This window comes from Urocitellus parryii, chromosome 11, assembly GCF_045843805.1.
Source record: "Urocitellus parryii isolate mUroPar1 chromosome 11, mUroPar1.hap1, whole genome shotgun sequence".
Taxonomy (NCBI): Eukaryota; Metazoa; Chordata; class Mammalia; order Rodentia; family Sciuridae; genus Urocitellus; species Urocitellus parryii.
The window spans coordinates 107,961,478-107,976,782 of NC_135541.1; the positions used below are offsets into that span (position 1 = coordinate 107,961,478).

Consider the following 15,305-nt stretch of genomic DNA (forward strand, 5'->3'; position numbering starts at 1 on the left):
CCATATATGTATAATATGTCAGAATACATTCTACTGTCATGTATAACTAATAATAGCAAATTTTTTTTTAAAAAAAGAAAATAGTCCAGTAAGGCAAGCTGGTCAACAACGGGTTTTAAGTGAAGACGTAGCTGTCAGATTCCTTCAGCATTTGTGCTGACCCCTTGCTCCCTCTTCCTTCCCCTGGGTTCCGGTTGGGCCCAAGCCCAACAGAGGAGCTTCTTTTCCACTGATGACATCACCATCCTCTTGGTCCGTGTTGTCTTCATGCGTGTATCTGGGGTTCCTGTGTTTCTGCTTTTACATGTAGATGTTGAATGAATTTCTTTTGGTATGACCAGGCGTATCTCTGCATGCTGTTCTCCACGAATCTGTGTGTTCTGGGAAGGTATATGTCCTTGGAGAATGGTAGAGGAGAATATATTGGCATGTGATATTGATTGAGCTCAGGCTTCTCCATGTTTGAGCTCAGGGTTCTCTATCGTGGGAGAAGGCTTCTTGCCGTGGGCTTTGATGGAACCATCTCCATAGTCTGGTTTCCCCTGACTGTGGTTCAGGTCTGCGTGGGGACTGTTGAGCCAGGTCACTGCCTTTGCTCTCGGAACATAATCATAGTAAGAGCAGTGGCAGTTTCTCACCAACTTGATTTTTCTCACCTCCCTCCTTCCCCAGAGATGACCTGGTCTAGAGATTGGGATTAGTGGAAGGGTTTGCTTTGGTTTGAAGGGCATCTGGGTTGGTTCCACAGTCTAGCTATTGTGAATTGTGCTGCTCTAAACATTGATGTGGCTGTGTCCCTGTAGTATGCTGTTTTTAGGTCTTTTGGGTGTAGTCCGAGAAGAGGAATAGCAGGGTCAAATGGTGGTTCCATTCCCAGCTTTCCAAGGAATTTCCATACTGCTCTCCAAATTGGCTGCACTTATTTCCAGTCTCACCAGCAATGTATGAGTGTACCTTTTTCCCCGCATCCTCGCCAACACTTGTTGTTGTTTGTCTTCATCATGGCTGCCATTCTTACTGGGGTGAGATGGTATCTTAGAGTAGTTTTGATTTGCATTTCTCTGACTGCTAGAGATGATGAGCATTTTTTTTTTTTTTGTATATTGTTGATTGTATATCCTCTTCTGAGAAGTGTCTGTTCAGGTCCTTGACCCATTTATTGATTGGATTAGTTCTTTTTTTTTTTGGGGGGGGGTGCTTATCTTAAAGAGTTCTTTATATACCCTAGAGATAAGTGCTCTATCTGATGTGTGAGGGGGTAAAAATTTGTTCCCAGGATATAGGCTCCCTGTTCACCTCAGATTATTTCTTTTGCTGAGAAAAAACTTTTTAGTTTGAATCCGTCCCATTTGTTGATTCTTGGTTTTAATTCATGTGCTATAGGTGTCTTATTAAGGAAGCTGGCGCCTAATCCCACATGATGAAGGTAAGGGCCTACTTTTTCCTCTGTGAAACGTAGAGTCTCTGGTTTAATTCCTAGGTCCTTGATCCATTTTGAGTTAACTTTTGTGCATGGTGAGAGATAGGGGTTCAGTTTTATTTTGTTGCCTATGAATTTCCAGTTTTCCCAGCACCATTTGTTGAAGATGATGTCCAAAAGATCACAACTGTTTGTTGTTGTTGTTGTTTGTTTGTTTGTTTGTTTAATCAGGCATATTGGTGAAGGATTATCTGGGTCCTGTGGAAATTCTCATTCCCCAGTATTGCTAGATGTGTTGAGTGTCAGACCATTCTCTGTAGGTGAGAGTGTGCACAGCTCTTGGAGGCATTTATAAAAGACGCTGAGAGTCCTTCAGCGCCAGTCTTAGCTTGTCAGTTGGGCGGCCAGCCAGGTCCCCTGCTGCCTCTGAGTCATTCTGAGGAGGTGCTGGACGAGAGGAGGATGCCTGCACTTCTTCCCTGGCGTGGTTTTTCAGAGCAGTAGGTCTCAGGCCTTCAGGAGACTGAGACCTCTACTTTAACAGGTCTCTGTCCAGTGGTACCTGTCCCAACCCTGTGCACTTTCCAGGGGATGCCTAGGCTTTGCTCTAGGGTCAGATGCCAGGGACAGTAGACTTGCCCCAGTTTGGAGGGTATCTGCTGGAAGTCAGCAGGATGGGAGTCCCGCTGGGACAGAGCCCCTTCTCCAGGCAGCACAGGGTACTTGTGGGTGGTCGGTGGTCATGGGCTGGCCGTGTTGCAGATGGCAGTTATTTCCTCACTGATGGACTTTGTGGGATCCCTGGGCCCCTCCTTGTGGCCTTGCTGAGTAGAAATGCAAAACCTACAACCGCAGGAGAGTTTTACTTTGAAACTGGGCCTGAGGAGAACCTTTAAAATTGCCTTTTCATTTTAAAGTTTTGATCAGGGAAATGATTTTCTGCTGGAATCCAGGCACCCAGGGACAGTCTAGGTCAGTGTAGGGCGAGGGATGAAGCAGTGTGGTCCCCAGTGTCTGTCTGTGTGGCTGAGGCTCATGTCTGCAGAGGAGCTCCCTGTCCCACAAAGGCCCAAAGACTCTGGAAAATCAGCCTGGGACAGGGCCAGGAGTGAAGTGTGCAAGGACACATGCGCGTGCCCCACCCAGAGCGGGGCCCAGGCAAGCCTCTGGGTGCAGTAGGCATGGAGAAGGACCCGCCCCCCTGGGGCACAGGCAGAGGGTGAGGGAGAAGGTTGGGAGCTCAGTGAACTGGAGGGCCACCAAGCCCTCAGGACAAGCAGGGTGGGCGTCTGCACAGAAGTCCACGGTGACACAAAACGCGGCTCAAGGGCCACCTCCCCAGGAAAGCTGTTCTTGCACCCTCATCAGCTCTTCTGTGTGCTTGTGCAGTCCCCGTGTATTCTGGAATAAGAGCATGCTCATTGTCACATGGCCACATTCCATGCACCTGGCTATCCTTCCTCTGTCCTTATAGTCCCCAGTGCTGGCGGATGCAGGTCCCTAAGTATGAGAATGGTGACTGAGCTGGGTACAGTGACACATGCCTGAATCCTAGTGACTCGGGAGGCTGAGGCAGGAGGATCTCAAATTTGAGGACAGCCTTAGCAATTTAGTGAGGCTCTAAACAGCCTCAGTGGTTGAGCACCCCTGGGTTCAGCCCCCAGGACCCCTACTCCCCTCAAAAAAAAAATGGTGAGTGAGTCACTGAATGATGAGATGACTAGGACTTTCAAAATAGGAATTGGCTTTTAGGAATCTTAGATTCCCATTACACAAAGTTGATCCTCACCAAATTTCCCCTGACAGTGTTCCTTTGGTTTACATGACTCTGTGTGTGTGTGTGTGTGTGTGTGTGTGTGTGTGTTATTATGCAAATCACTAATTGAGGCTGCTCTCTCAAGGAGATTAGCTGACTGACTTCTAGATTGTCTTTGGACTCTGTGTTAAACTCTTAAAGCAGAGCCCTAAGGGGACAGGGCAGTTTCTCTGCTGTCCAGCTGGTAGGCCAGGGGCCTCATTGTCTTGGTGTGAAGTGGAGATCCCTGGGCTACCGTGAGAGTGTTGGAATGCAGCATGGTCATCCAGGAACCAAAGACACTGCCCTCCCCCACCCGCCGTGTGCTCCAGCTATTGTAAATCATCCAAGACTCAGCAGAGTACTAGGAATGAGAATCAAAAGGGCAAGATAAAAACAGAGTTACGGTATTTAGTACCCTGATGGCTGGTGAAGAGCTTGAAGATCTACAGATATTAGGATACACTCATACTTAGGGGCTCCATCTTATAGCAGAAAGAGCCCAGGTAGGAGGTTTGGGAGTCTGCATCCGAATCCCAGCTCTCCTGTGTGTCTGACCCAACATTGTTGAGCCTCAGTGTTCTTACCTTGAATGATTGTATGGGCCAAGAGAGATGGGGTATGTAAAACTCTTGGTCTTATTGTAGCAAACTCCTCTTTGAGGTCATGTGTATCCTGCATCTGGCACCAGGAGTGTGTTCCTGTGTCACCCCCTGCTCATTCCTGAGTACGGGTGCCCTCCCCCATGTACACGCCTCCCTGTGGACGTTACTTGTCCTCTGCTTCCCCATGGATCACCCATGGTTCTAGCAGATGAAAGCTTGGAGACCTTGAGCTGGGAGAGAGAGGTGGCCACTCTCTGCATACATCCTGCTGAGAGCCAGTCCAGGGGTCCGAGGCCTTGTGGACCATGAAGCTCAAGTGATCTCAGCTGTCGCCTTTTTTTAAGGACTCTGCCCTTATGTGACTGCCATTGTGCTGCTGATGTATATAGACCTAAGCCCCAGGATTCCTTACTCCCGGGGGCAGGGTGACATATGACACAGAGCACTCAACAAGGTCCTTGGAAACCTGAGTCTCTTGTTCTTTCGCTCATGAGCTCTGTGACCATCTTTAAGTGTCTTGCCCTTTCTGGCATCCTCAATTTTCTCTTTTGTAAACCAAGGAAAAATAGGAAAATCTCTATGCAACCTATATCTAAATGTGCATTACAGTTTGTCACTTCTTCCTCTTCCAACTGTTGGCCGGATGAAATACAGCTAATCACGGAGCCCAGAGAAAGACAGGGAAGCCATATGTCAGTGAGACTCAGTGTGGTCTTTCAGTTCTCATCCTGGTGACACAGGGTGTGTGGAGCTCAGCCGACTTTGGAGGGAAATTATCCTTATATTTTGTTACGTAGCCTGACTCCGAGGATTTTTCACTGAGGACCTACTTATCCCTTGAAAAAGCCTTTCTATTAATCTCACCTTCTTTCTGCAGTATCCAACGAGCAGCTTTGGTGGTTCTGGAAAATTACTACAAAGATTTCACCATCTATAACCCGAACCTCCTCACAGCCTCCAAATTCCGAGCAGCCAAGCACATGGCCGGGCTGAAAGTCTACAACGTAGACGGTATGTACCTGGAAACCGTGTCCGGTGTGTGCAGGGGCACGTTGGAGTGATGGTGTAGTTTAAATGTCATGGTATATTGGATTCTACCTTCTCTTTGTGCTTACCTTGTGTACTTTCTCATTCCAGAACAATTTCTTTCTCCTTTTTTTTTTTTTTTGAATGTAGGCAAATATTTGCAGAGGAATGTTGACTATGTGGGAAGTTTATTCATTTGGGGATTTTTATGATTGAAGACAACAGTGGGTGTGTTTCCTGCCTCCTGCTGGGAATCCCATATATTGAAAGCTGTTAGGAAAGGGCAACTTTTGAAAATTTGAAAAAGTTATCAAAAGACTCAGAAAGCTACCCAGATCCATTCAGATTAGAAATTTCCGGTGGTTCGGGCACCCGGTGAAATGCTTCGGAGACATTTCTCAGTCCTGGTTAGGAGGTAGATGGCAGGAGGTTGGTGGCCAGGCCGGGGAAGTCCAAGTTGTGTTTCAGGGTGTCAGATGGTAAAGTGCAAGAAACAAGACCCCGGTGTCACTCTTGCAGGGCACCTTGGGTCAGGGTAAGAGCTTTGCAACTCTAGAAGAGGATTATGCTGTCCACAAGTCGATCTATTTATGCCCATTTCTGGTGGCAATATCCTTCCTGCCCTTTCGGGGCAGTGAACAAGGTGAGAGCTTCCTGGTAGATCCTGAAGGTCTGGTAAATTCCACCTGTGATCTAAAAACTCAGGTAGATTCTCCCTAGTGAAATCAACAAGTCACCAGCCAAGTAAGCCACCCATTGTTAGAAAGCCTGAAATCTGCCGCATCTTTCGGATAAGAGGGTCAGCAGTGATAGAACAAGGTGGTTTGAATTAACAGATGGGCCATTTTGCATGTCCTTAAAGCATTGGTATTTTCTGTAAACGTGGTGGCTGCCGTGACGTTCCAGCCTAGCTTGTCTTCCTGTGTGTGACCAGTGTCTCATGTCCCTTGACTTTCTTTTTTCTCTGTCTGTCCTTGTTCTCCCATCCCTGCTCATTCTCTCTCATTGTTTGCTGACATGTGATGTCCCAGCTGCCCTTATGGCCAAACTGAAACTTTGTGTAACAGATGGTAAGTGACATCTTCAGCACACTCTGGGTGTTGTTTTTTGGCCCGTGTTTTTAAGTGTTGAGCATTCTGAGATCCTTCTCTATTTCCCCTCATCAGATTGGGGTTAGATGTCCTTGCTCTCGTTGCCTTGGTCATAGGGAAAGTGGAGCCGGGGTCCTGTTCCCCCTCCTGGGAAGTTACTTGTAGGGACTGTCTGTGGCTTCTTGGGTGCTGGGTGGACCATGCTGATGGACTGCGATTCTAGTTATCTGCTGTTTCCCCAAAGGCCCCAGTAACAATGCCACAGGTCAGTCCCGGGCCATGATCGCTGCGGCCGCCCGGCGCAGGGACTCCAGCCACAATGAATTGTATTACGAAGAGGCTGAGCATGAACGGCGGGTCAAGAAGCGGAGGGCAAGGTATGTGGGCCTCCCCACACCACGCCCCTTTGTTGTGGATTTATTTCCTCTTTCTTTCTATGCTGCCCAAATGAAGATTCTATTTGCAAACCATCTGCCTGAGCCCTCGGAGTGTACTTGGCTCCTGTGTTTCCCAGACTTTATAGCAGCACCAGGAGGGCTTGTGAACACAGGTCACGGGGTCAGGGCATCTCTATGCACTCAGTAGGTCTGGGATGAGGCCCGGAAATCTGCATTTCTAACAGATTTCCAGGTGATGCCTGACCTGCCTTGAAGTGGTCCTGCTCTACGCCCTCAGTCCTTGCTGGCTTTCCAGATCTGCTTCTGTTGACTGTAGGGGACAAAGGTGATGGCCCTCATGTGTGGGTGGTGTGCCTCTTCCTTCCCTTTTCCCGTGGCTACAGGGTGGGTGGCTGGATGAAAGGGACAAAACTCTGGTACTTTGAAAGCTGCTTCTGCCCAACAGCTACCTCTCGGTGTGTGCTGGTGTCTTTTCAGCCAGCCTTTGAGGGGCTTTACAACTCTTTTTATCTAAACCTTCATCACAGAGATGGAAAAATGGATCAAAGTAAGTTTCCCAAGCTCCATCGGTAGCAAAATGGAGAACAGAGTTCATATCCCAGGCCCAGTGCCTGCCTCCCACATCTAATTTTTTTGCTGTTAACTTTCTTTTTTCTCCCTCTCCCTCAACCCTCTGGAGAACAGCTAGGGGTGCAAGCTGTGTGACCGAGCCTGGCCGAGTTGGTGGTGGCCAGGCTCCTGTCGGTGGGACAGGTGGCCCTCCCAGGTCCTGGGGGACGGTTCTGAAGCCTGCAGTGGGTGCTGCCCTGACGACTGTGTCCCATCCCTTTCCAGGCTGGTGGTGGCAGTGGAAGAGGCCTTCATCCACATCCAGCGTCTCCAGGCTGAGGAGCAGCAGAAAGCCCCAGGGGAGGTGATGGATCCCCGGGAGGCGGCGCAGGCCATCTTCCCCTCCATGGCCAGGGCGCTGCAGAAGTATCTGCGCACCACTCGGCAGCAGCACTACCACAGCATGGAGAGCATCCTGCAGCACCTGGCCTTCTGCATCACCAACAGCATGACGCCCAAGGTGCGCTCCTCTGCCGGCCCGCTTCATCACCAGACATGACCAGTCGGGATTCAGGGGGTTATTAGTTTGAGTATCCCTTCTCTAAAATGCTTGGAACCAGAAATGTTTCACATCTGGGCTCCCCTCACCCAAATTTTGGGACATTCACATGAGCCTAATCAGATATCTTGGGCATAAGATCCAAGTCTAACGAGGAAAGTCATTTATGCTTTATAAACACCTGATACACATAGCTTGGAGGTGATTTTATGTAGAATTTTAAATTATTTTGTGCATGAAGCAGAGTTTCTGGACATTGGCTGTCAGGCTGTGGCATCACGACAGTGCTCAGAAAGTTTTGGGTTTTGGACCATTTTAGGTTTTGGATCTTTGGATTTAGAGATGCTCAGCCTAATCCAGGTGGTAAAAGGGATGACAAAATGAAAACCTTCTCTAAAACACCAAGGAATAAGAATTAGTGATTCTTATTCATTGTCTATTACCTTAGTACCATTGTTTTCTAAATCTGCTTTTCATTCTAGGAGAGGAAAGAATTTCTACCTAGAAATAGGAGAGATTGGTGGTCAGGGCTGCTCTGTGGGTGCTAGAGCTGAATTGACTTATTCTAATCTGGCTCCTCCTCCTCCAACTAGCTGTGCAGCCTGGGGCAAATACCACATGTCTCTGTGTCTCAGTTTTCTAACCTGAAAACTGGCGATAATAGTAATGCCTACCTCACTTGGTCACTATGAGAGATGAAAGAGTTAATTTATATGAAGTGCTTAAGATAGCACCTGTCATGATAAGGACAATGAAAGAGCCATTGCTATTGATCAAAATCATGCCATCACTTTGTTGGGAGTTTTCAATATTGTAGAATTCATTTTCCTGAATGGTCTTTTGGATTATGAATCAATACACTTTTAGGGATATTAAAGAACATCCATATAATAATAGAGAGTTGTGGCCAAGGAGGCAAAGTAGAGTCAGAGTAGCATATGCCATCTCTTTAGACAGTGGTGGATTCAAATTCTGGTCCCACCTACCACATTGGTTTGTGGCTGTGCACAAGTTATCCTACACTTGTGGCTTGTTTTATAAAATAGGGATAATATCTATACCTCATTGGATTGTTAAGAATGATATCAAGTATGGTGATATGTAAATGTAGATCACATGGTACAAGTGAATGAGCTTGGCATCGTGCATATGTAACATTTGGAAGCTATTTATACATAGGAGCATATTACACCATATGAGGATCCTGCTGGTTCTATTATCAGTCCTACAGCCTTTAGGAAAGAAACACTGAAATATTCAGTAAGAAATAAGGTTTTCCATATGAGACTCACTAATCCCTTTCCTAGGAAAGATATTCAGCACAATCTGATAAGCGATCAGCTCTCCATATTTGTGAGTTCCACACCTATAAATTCTATATACATGAAAAATATTCAGGAAAAAGAATTGCATCTTTACACGCACACAGTTTTTTTTCTTATCATCATTCCCAGAACAATACAGAATAACAACTATCTGAATAGCACTTACATTGTATTGGATATTGTAAGTAATCTAGTGGTAAATTCAAAGAATAAAGAACTTAGGAGGGTGTGTGACTTATATACAAATACTACTTACTTTTATGAGGGACTTGAGCTTACTCTGATTTTGGTATCTGAAGAGGAACTGGGACTGGAACCTGTCCTTCCGTGGATACGCAGGGATGATTATACACAAGAATATACATGAAGGTTCTATTTATTTATTTATTTATTTTGCAAAATAACCTGTCATAACTCAAAACTGGAAATAATTTAAAAACAGAACAGTGATTGACAGATTATGGCATATTACCTGTTGAAATGTGGGGGAAAATTTTTGTTAAGAGTATAAAGTCACAAAAATGCAGAATACAATAAAGTACCTACACTGGTTGCAAATGAAGAAGATTAAGTCTGCAGTGCGCAGAGCCTTGGCTTGTATCCTGTAGAACAAACAGTTGTTCTCCTTTTTTCAAGATTTTTTTAGTTTCCTGTTTGCTTCCTGTTTCGTTTAAAATATTTTTAACTTCTCTGAGTTAAAAATAATAGGTATTTTTAGCATAAAAATCCAAATACTAAGGAAAAGTCTAGTAGAATAATTGCCATTTTCATCTCCCACCTCCAACAGTTCTTTCTGTTAAGTTGGTGTGTATTCATTCAGGTATAGGTGTGGGTGTGTGTGTGTGTGTGTGTGTGTGTGTGTGTGTATGTGTATGTACACGCGAAATTGAAAATCAGAAATGGAATCACACTCCATGTATATATTTTGGAAACCTGCTTTTTTCATGTAAAGCTCTATGGTTTTTTTCTTCCCAGGTACCATGATTTGTTTAACTGATTGCCTATTGATGCACATTTGGATTAAGAGGTTCATTATTCAAAGCCAGAGGCTGCCTGTTCTTGTGAATCACATTGTATAGGATGGAGCTACACCCTTTCTGGACATACCACTGTGGCTGCTTTTGCTCTATCAGCGGAGGAGTTAGGATAGAGTGTTGCTGGAAAAGCTGCAACTGTTGGCATTTGTAGAGAAGTCTCTCCACCTCTGGCCTAATGGGCTGAAGTGAGAGACTTTTTTTGCATATGTATCTCTGTCAGTATTTCATATCTGAAGGATATATTTCTAGTAGAGAAACAGCAGGATCAAAGTTACAGATTCTGCCAAATTATGTTCTCAGGGGGGGTTTCTTTTCCTGCATTTGCCTTTGGCGTCTGCGAATTTGTATTTTCCCACATTCTTGGCAGCATGAGGCATTATCATGCTTTTTAATCATTGACCATCTGAGAGGAGGAAATGTTTTGTTATTATAGATTTCTTTAGTTATTAATGTGATAGCAAAATTTTCATGTTATTTTCCATCAGTGATAATTCTTCTATAGGTTATTAGCATCATTTCTCTAATTATGAGTTATTTCTTTTTCTTATGATTCATAAGAGCTACTTTTATATTAGAAGTGAGAAAGTAAGCTGGACCCCCACTTTCTGCCTTAGAAAAGATGCCGCACCACAGATCAGAAATAATGTCCCTGGCAGTAGCAGAGAGGTATGGATGGAAGGGGAAACCACTTAAAAAATGTCCTTGATCTCTATTTAAGACTAGATGGATATATCCCAGTATTTTTCCTATATGTATTTCTGCCTGCTTCTTAGTTTCTTCTCATAGATAAATCAGTGTCTGCATTTGATTTCATATATCTGCTATGGCACTCCTAGTCTATGCCACACACATTGGAAATTTAAATGTGAAAAAAAAAAAAAAAGAAAAGGAAACAGGTCTTGCTCTCCGATACAGTGAAGTCTACTGTGGGGAGGAGACAAGCAAGTCATCAATAATTAATTGTCCAGAAAATAAATGTCACATGGGACCATGCCAGTGATTCTAGGAGCTTTGAAAAGGGCATGTGAATCCATTTGAGAGATTCAGAGACATGGTTTGAGAAGATTTGGAAGACATGGAGGAATTTGCTGGAAACAGCAGTGTTTAGCAGGAGGAATAATACTTAGGAAGATGGAGTTCAGCCAGAATACTCCAGGGAGTTAGGTATCATGGAGCAAGAGCCCACGAGAGGGAAGGGGAACATTGGCTGGCTAAGTAGGCACTCAGTTCAACGTGCAGTAACCAGTGTTCACAGTGATCGAGCTCACTGCACGCCAGGCAGGGCTCTGAGTACTTTCCGAGAACTAACCCTCCCCTCTTCCTGGAAGCCCTGTTATGTCCCCCTAAGGAGAAGGGAAATATCTGGAGCAAGGTCATGCTATCAGTAAGTCATAAAGCACGCACTTTGGTCCATGCTAGAATGTTGATCTACTTTTTCAGTCTACTATTCATATCTATCAAGTACTTCTCTGAGCCTGCTGTTTGCCCTGACCCTAAGGCATGCTTGGTTTAGTTGGAAGAGGTAGAGGAGTATAAGCGGTGAGGTCCAGCCCTTGGAGTCACAATGACTTCCAAGTAACCGTGGCTGCCAGCCACCCCACATTCCCACGTCTGTGGGAACCACCACCTCACCTTCTGGTTGGAGATTGGCACAAGGGAATGAGGAAGTCCAAGAAGTCTCCCCTCCTCAGTAATGACTCAACTGGGAGGATCTGGTGGGAATTTGCTGTGGCCAGAAAAGCACCGCTCTGAGGTCTTGTTGAACTTGGAAAACATATTCCTAGGTGTGCAGAGGGCTGCTGGCAGGACTCCCCTCGGATTATATTTCCTCCATCACCATCTTTCTCTCCTTTCAGGCCTTCTTAGAACGATACCTCAGCGCGGGACCCACCTTGCAGTATGACAAGGAGCGTTGGCTGTCTACGCAGTGGAGACTGATTAGTGACGAGGCGGTGACGAACGGGTTACGGGATGGAATCGTTTTCGTCCTTAAATGCTTGGACTTCAGCCTCGTAGTCAATGTGAAGAAAATTCCATTCATCGTCCTCTCCGAAGAGTTCATAGACCCCAAATCTCACAAATTCGTTCTTCGCCTACAATCTGAGACATCAGTTTAAAAGTCCTATATTTGTGTCTTTATATAAAAAGAAGAATATATAGAGAGATATATATGTCCAGAGGGGTGTCTTTTTTAAAAAAAAAAAAAAAAGTTTTTTTATTCTTCATCGATGACTGAAACTGGCAGATGATAGACCAGTATCCTTTGACCATCTGCACTTTATTCGTAAGGAAGCAGGGGATAGCCATCCTGACAAAAAGTGACCGGTGGCCCCTGACTTTCATAGAGGGGACTTCTCAAAAAGCCGTTCTCTGGAGTCTGCGACGGCTGTAAACCAAAGCGGAGCTGCTGCGTCCTCGGGAGCCTCGCCTTACAACTCGTCCCTGCCTCTCGTCCAGATCCAGGACCACATCCCCTGTTGCTTCTGGTCAACCTCTTCCTGGATTCTAGGGGACCCATCTGATTCTGTGTCACCAGACACTGCACATCCGTGTGGGAATCACGGGCAGTTTCAGAGACTCCTAGCCTTCATCTTTGTTCTTTGTTGCCTTAGATGCCTCAGAGAAAGATCTCCCCTACACACACACACACACACACACACACACAAAATGTGCACTATCAGGTTACAGCTATTAAGTGATTTACTTTTTGTTTTTTTTTCAAAGAGAAAACCTTCCTGCTCTGTTTCTGATCCCATTCCTCGGCTCATTCAACCAGGGAGCCCTTTCCTGTCCCTGGGATCGCCCAGCTGGACTTCACTCCATCCCACCCTCTGTAGCATACACACATACCATGGCCCTACCTGACGGGCAACCCTGGCTAGGCAAGCCCAGCTCTCCAAAGATCTCCACGTGTGCCCACAGGCTCTTTGTTTCCACAGGGAAGAATGGCCTACCAGGTAGAACCCAGTAGAGCGGACCTACTGGCACGCCCTCCTAGGCTGCAGCAGGAGCTGCACTCCACCCTACCCCGTCCTTCTCCCCACAGATCCATACCAACCAGGGGAGACTAACATTGTGACTCTGGGGTGGGCAGGTGCCATTTGAAGCCATCTGATTTCCTAGGGCAATAAGTTCTCATGCAACTCAACCTGCCCTGCCAAGGGGGACCAAACAATGCCGTTCACACTGGCAACTATTGCTGGCCAGTCCCTGTGTTTTCTGACCACAGTCACTGTGCAACTTATCACCTCAGCCACTTGCTTGGGGGCTTGCTTGGTTCCTGATATTGTTCAATTGTTGGTCAGGTGGAGAGAGGAAAAGTGGAGGAGGCTACAGAGTGTGGGGCAAGGAGATTAGGGAGCCAATCTTCTAGTTCAAAATGGTTCTTCTGTGATCTCTTTCTTAAAGGCAGCTGGCTTCCGAGGGCTCTCCCCAAGCTGCACAAACTGTGGGCAGGGGAACTGTCTTGGGCAAAATCCTGCTGCAGGGGAGTGTCTTCAGGAGCCACATCTAGATACCTTTCAGTGGTTTGTGCTTCTGTTTACCCTCCTTTATCTGCAGCAAACCTATTAAAAGTAATCATTCTTCCCTTTCCCCAATATTTAGGGTGACCAGTTATCTCGTCTTAGTGGAGGATGGCAGCGTTGAAATGTCTGTTGTTCAATGTGTCTGCGTACGCACTTGCCATTCCATGCATTTGGCAAGCGGCATGGTATTTTGTGGATCCTTTTAAAAATTAAAATTGGCTTTGGATATCTGTAACTACAACTGTACCTGAAATCAAGTTAACATTGTTCTTGATTCAACAGCCTTCAGCTCAAAAAGATGGGCTGGAGAAGAAAGGAGGAGAAAGCCGTGGGCGTGGCGTGGAGCCAGGATGTGCGATTCAACAGCATGGTTCTGTTTATGAAAAACACATACCATGTAACCATGGTGCTTTTTGTTCTCCGTTTTTGCCTCTGGGTCCCTTCAAACTGGAAGTTCCTTATGATGTCTTTCTCAGGAAATATTTCTTTGGTAGGATAAGAGAGGGTGAATAGATGTGAGATTTGGGCCACGTAAAGAGAACATCTCAGACCAGTCGCTGTGCCATGAATTCAGTGCAGTTGGGAAGTGCCGTGAACGTGTGTACCTAGAGTCATTAATGATACTGTTCATTAGCATTTTAAAATACTGGGCTTCCAACCGTATCTTGAATTACCAGTCTGGAAGGAGTTAATTTGGATTCATTCACTTTGGCATGTACATTCCCAGCAGGGTGAAGAAAGGTTTAAATTAAGGAATTTATTTTCTCTCTCCTCCTCTCCCCATCATCTCCCTCTTCCACTCTTTGTACAGGAGAATGTCAGACTTTCTGAAATTATTGTTTCTGTTTTAAATTGAATATCGATTTTTTTTTTTACACAAACTTTGTATTGAGTCCTTCTTGAAAGAGTAACAAAATCAAATACAGGAGGATCCTTATAAAGCCTTGGTACTTTCAACATCTTAATAGCTAGAGTTACTGGTGCATTGGGAACTATGTAGATGGCATTAAAAAATGTAAGGTTGCAGAAAGCTGCATCGCACAATTGAACACAATAAATTTTTATTTCAGTTCTTGGAAACAGCGGGCTGTTCTTTCTAATGGGGCAAAACGGTGCCCCAAGGCTAGTAGAGTGTATGTTCCTATGAGAGGAGATAGGATTTCATTTACCTTAAATGTTTATAGATTTTCTATAACTTTCAACCTAAGTTATTAAAATCTAACATTAAATGTGAAAGAAGAACTTAATGAGGAGTATAGGTCTCAGATTGCTGGCTTCCCTGGTGAAGTTTTAACCAATAGGGAACTTTTGGTCATAATAAGTATGTACTTTCAAAAAAATATGACAGTTTTTAATAGTCCATGTACTCAATGTTAGATTTTGTAAAAGCCTGCCTTCTGGGAGTTGGAAAAGAGAAAATTAGAGAGTTATCCATTCTTTGTACTATCATGTACTATGAAATCAAAATGCAGCATCGTTTTGCTGAAGTTCATAAAGTAAGCCGTAGAGAAAATGCTTGACCACCCATTTGGGGCTGAACTATTATTATCTGCCTTTCTTCCTCTGTCCTCTTGAAATCTACAAAGATGACCAGTTCTTAATAGCACAAGGTGAGAGCCAGGTGGCCCTGGTGTGTTGGCTGTATCGCTGTTCATTGCTGGGAGCTAGGGGCTCCCTTTTCGAGACCAGCCTTGTAGCATGTGTTGGAGAGGAATGAGGTGCTCACCCTGTCCCTTCTGGGGGCAGTCAGTGGTGGTGGCCTGTTTCCTTATTTACACAGTTTGTAGCTCTGGTATCCCACCAGCACCTTGGATGATAGGAATTGATTGCCTGCTTCTCCTCACCACCACCCTGTGGACCGAGTGAATGTTCCAGACACACAGTGAAACCAGCAAAGTCAAGCCCTTGGTTTACCTTTTTCCACCTGATCTCTGCTGTGAAAGGCCCCTACATGGTGTGTGTGTGTATATATA

At 45.3% G+C, this 15,305-nt stretch overlaps 1 protein-coding gene across 1 annotated transcript in view; it reads left to right on the top strand.

Moving 5' to 3' along the window:
- Positions 1–14,412, top strand: part of Vangl1 (VANGL planar cell polarity protein 1) — a 48,122-nt gene extending 33,710 nt beyond the window's left edge. Inside the window, exons 5-8 of the mRNA XM_026394187.2 lie at positions 4,698–4,831; positions 6,182–6,314; positions 7,170–7,404; positions 11,662–14,412. Of these exons, the coding sequence (XP_026249972.2) occupies positions 4,698–4,831; positions 6,182–6,314; positions 7,170–7,404; positions 11,662–11,922 (763 nt within the window). The 3' untranslated portion in view covers positions 11,923–14,412. The remainder of the gene's footprint in view (positions 1–4,697; positions 4,832–6,181; positions 6,315–7,169; positions 7,405–11,661) is intronic.
- The last annotated feature ends 893 nt before the right edge of the window (positions 14,413–15,305 follow it).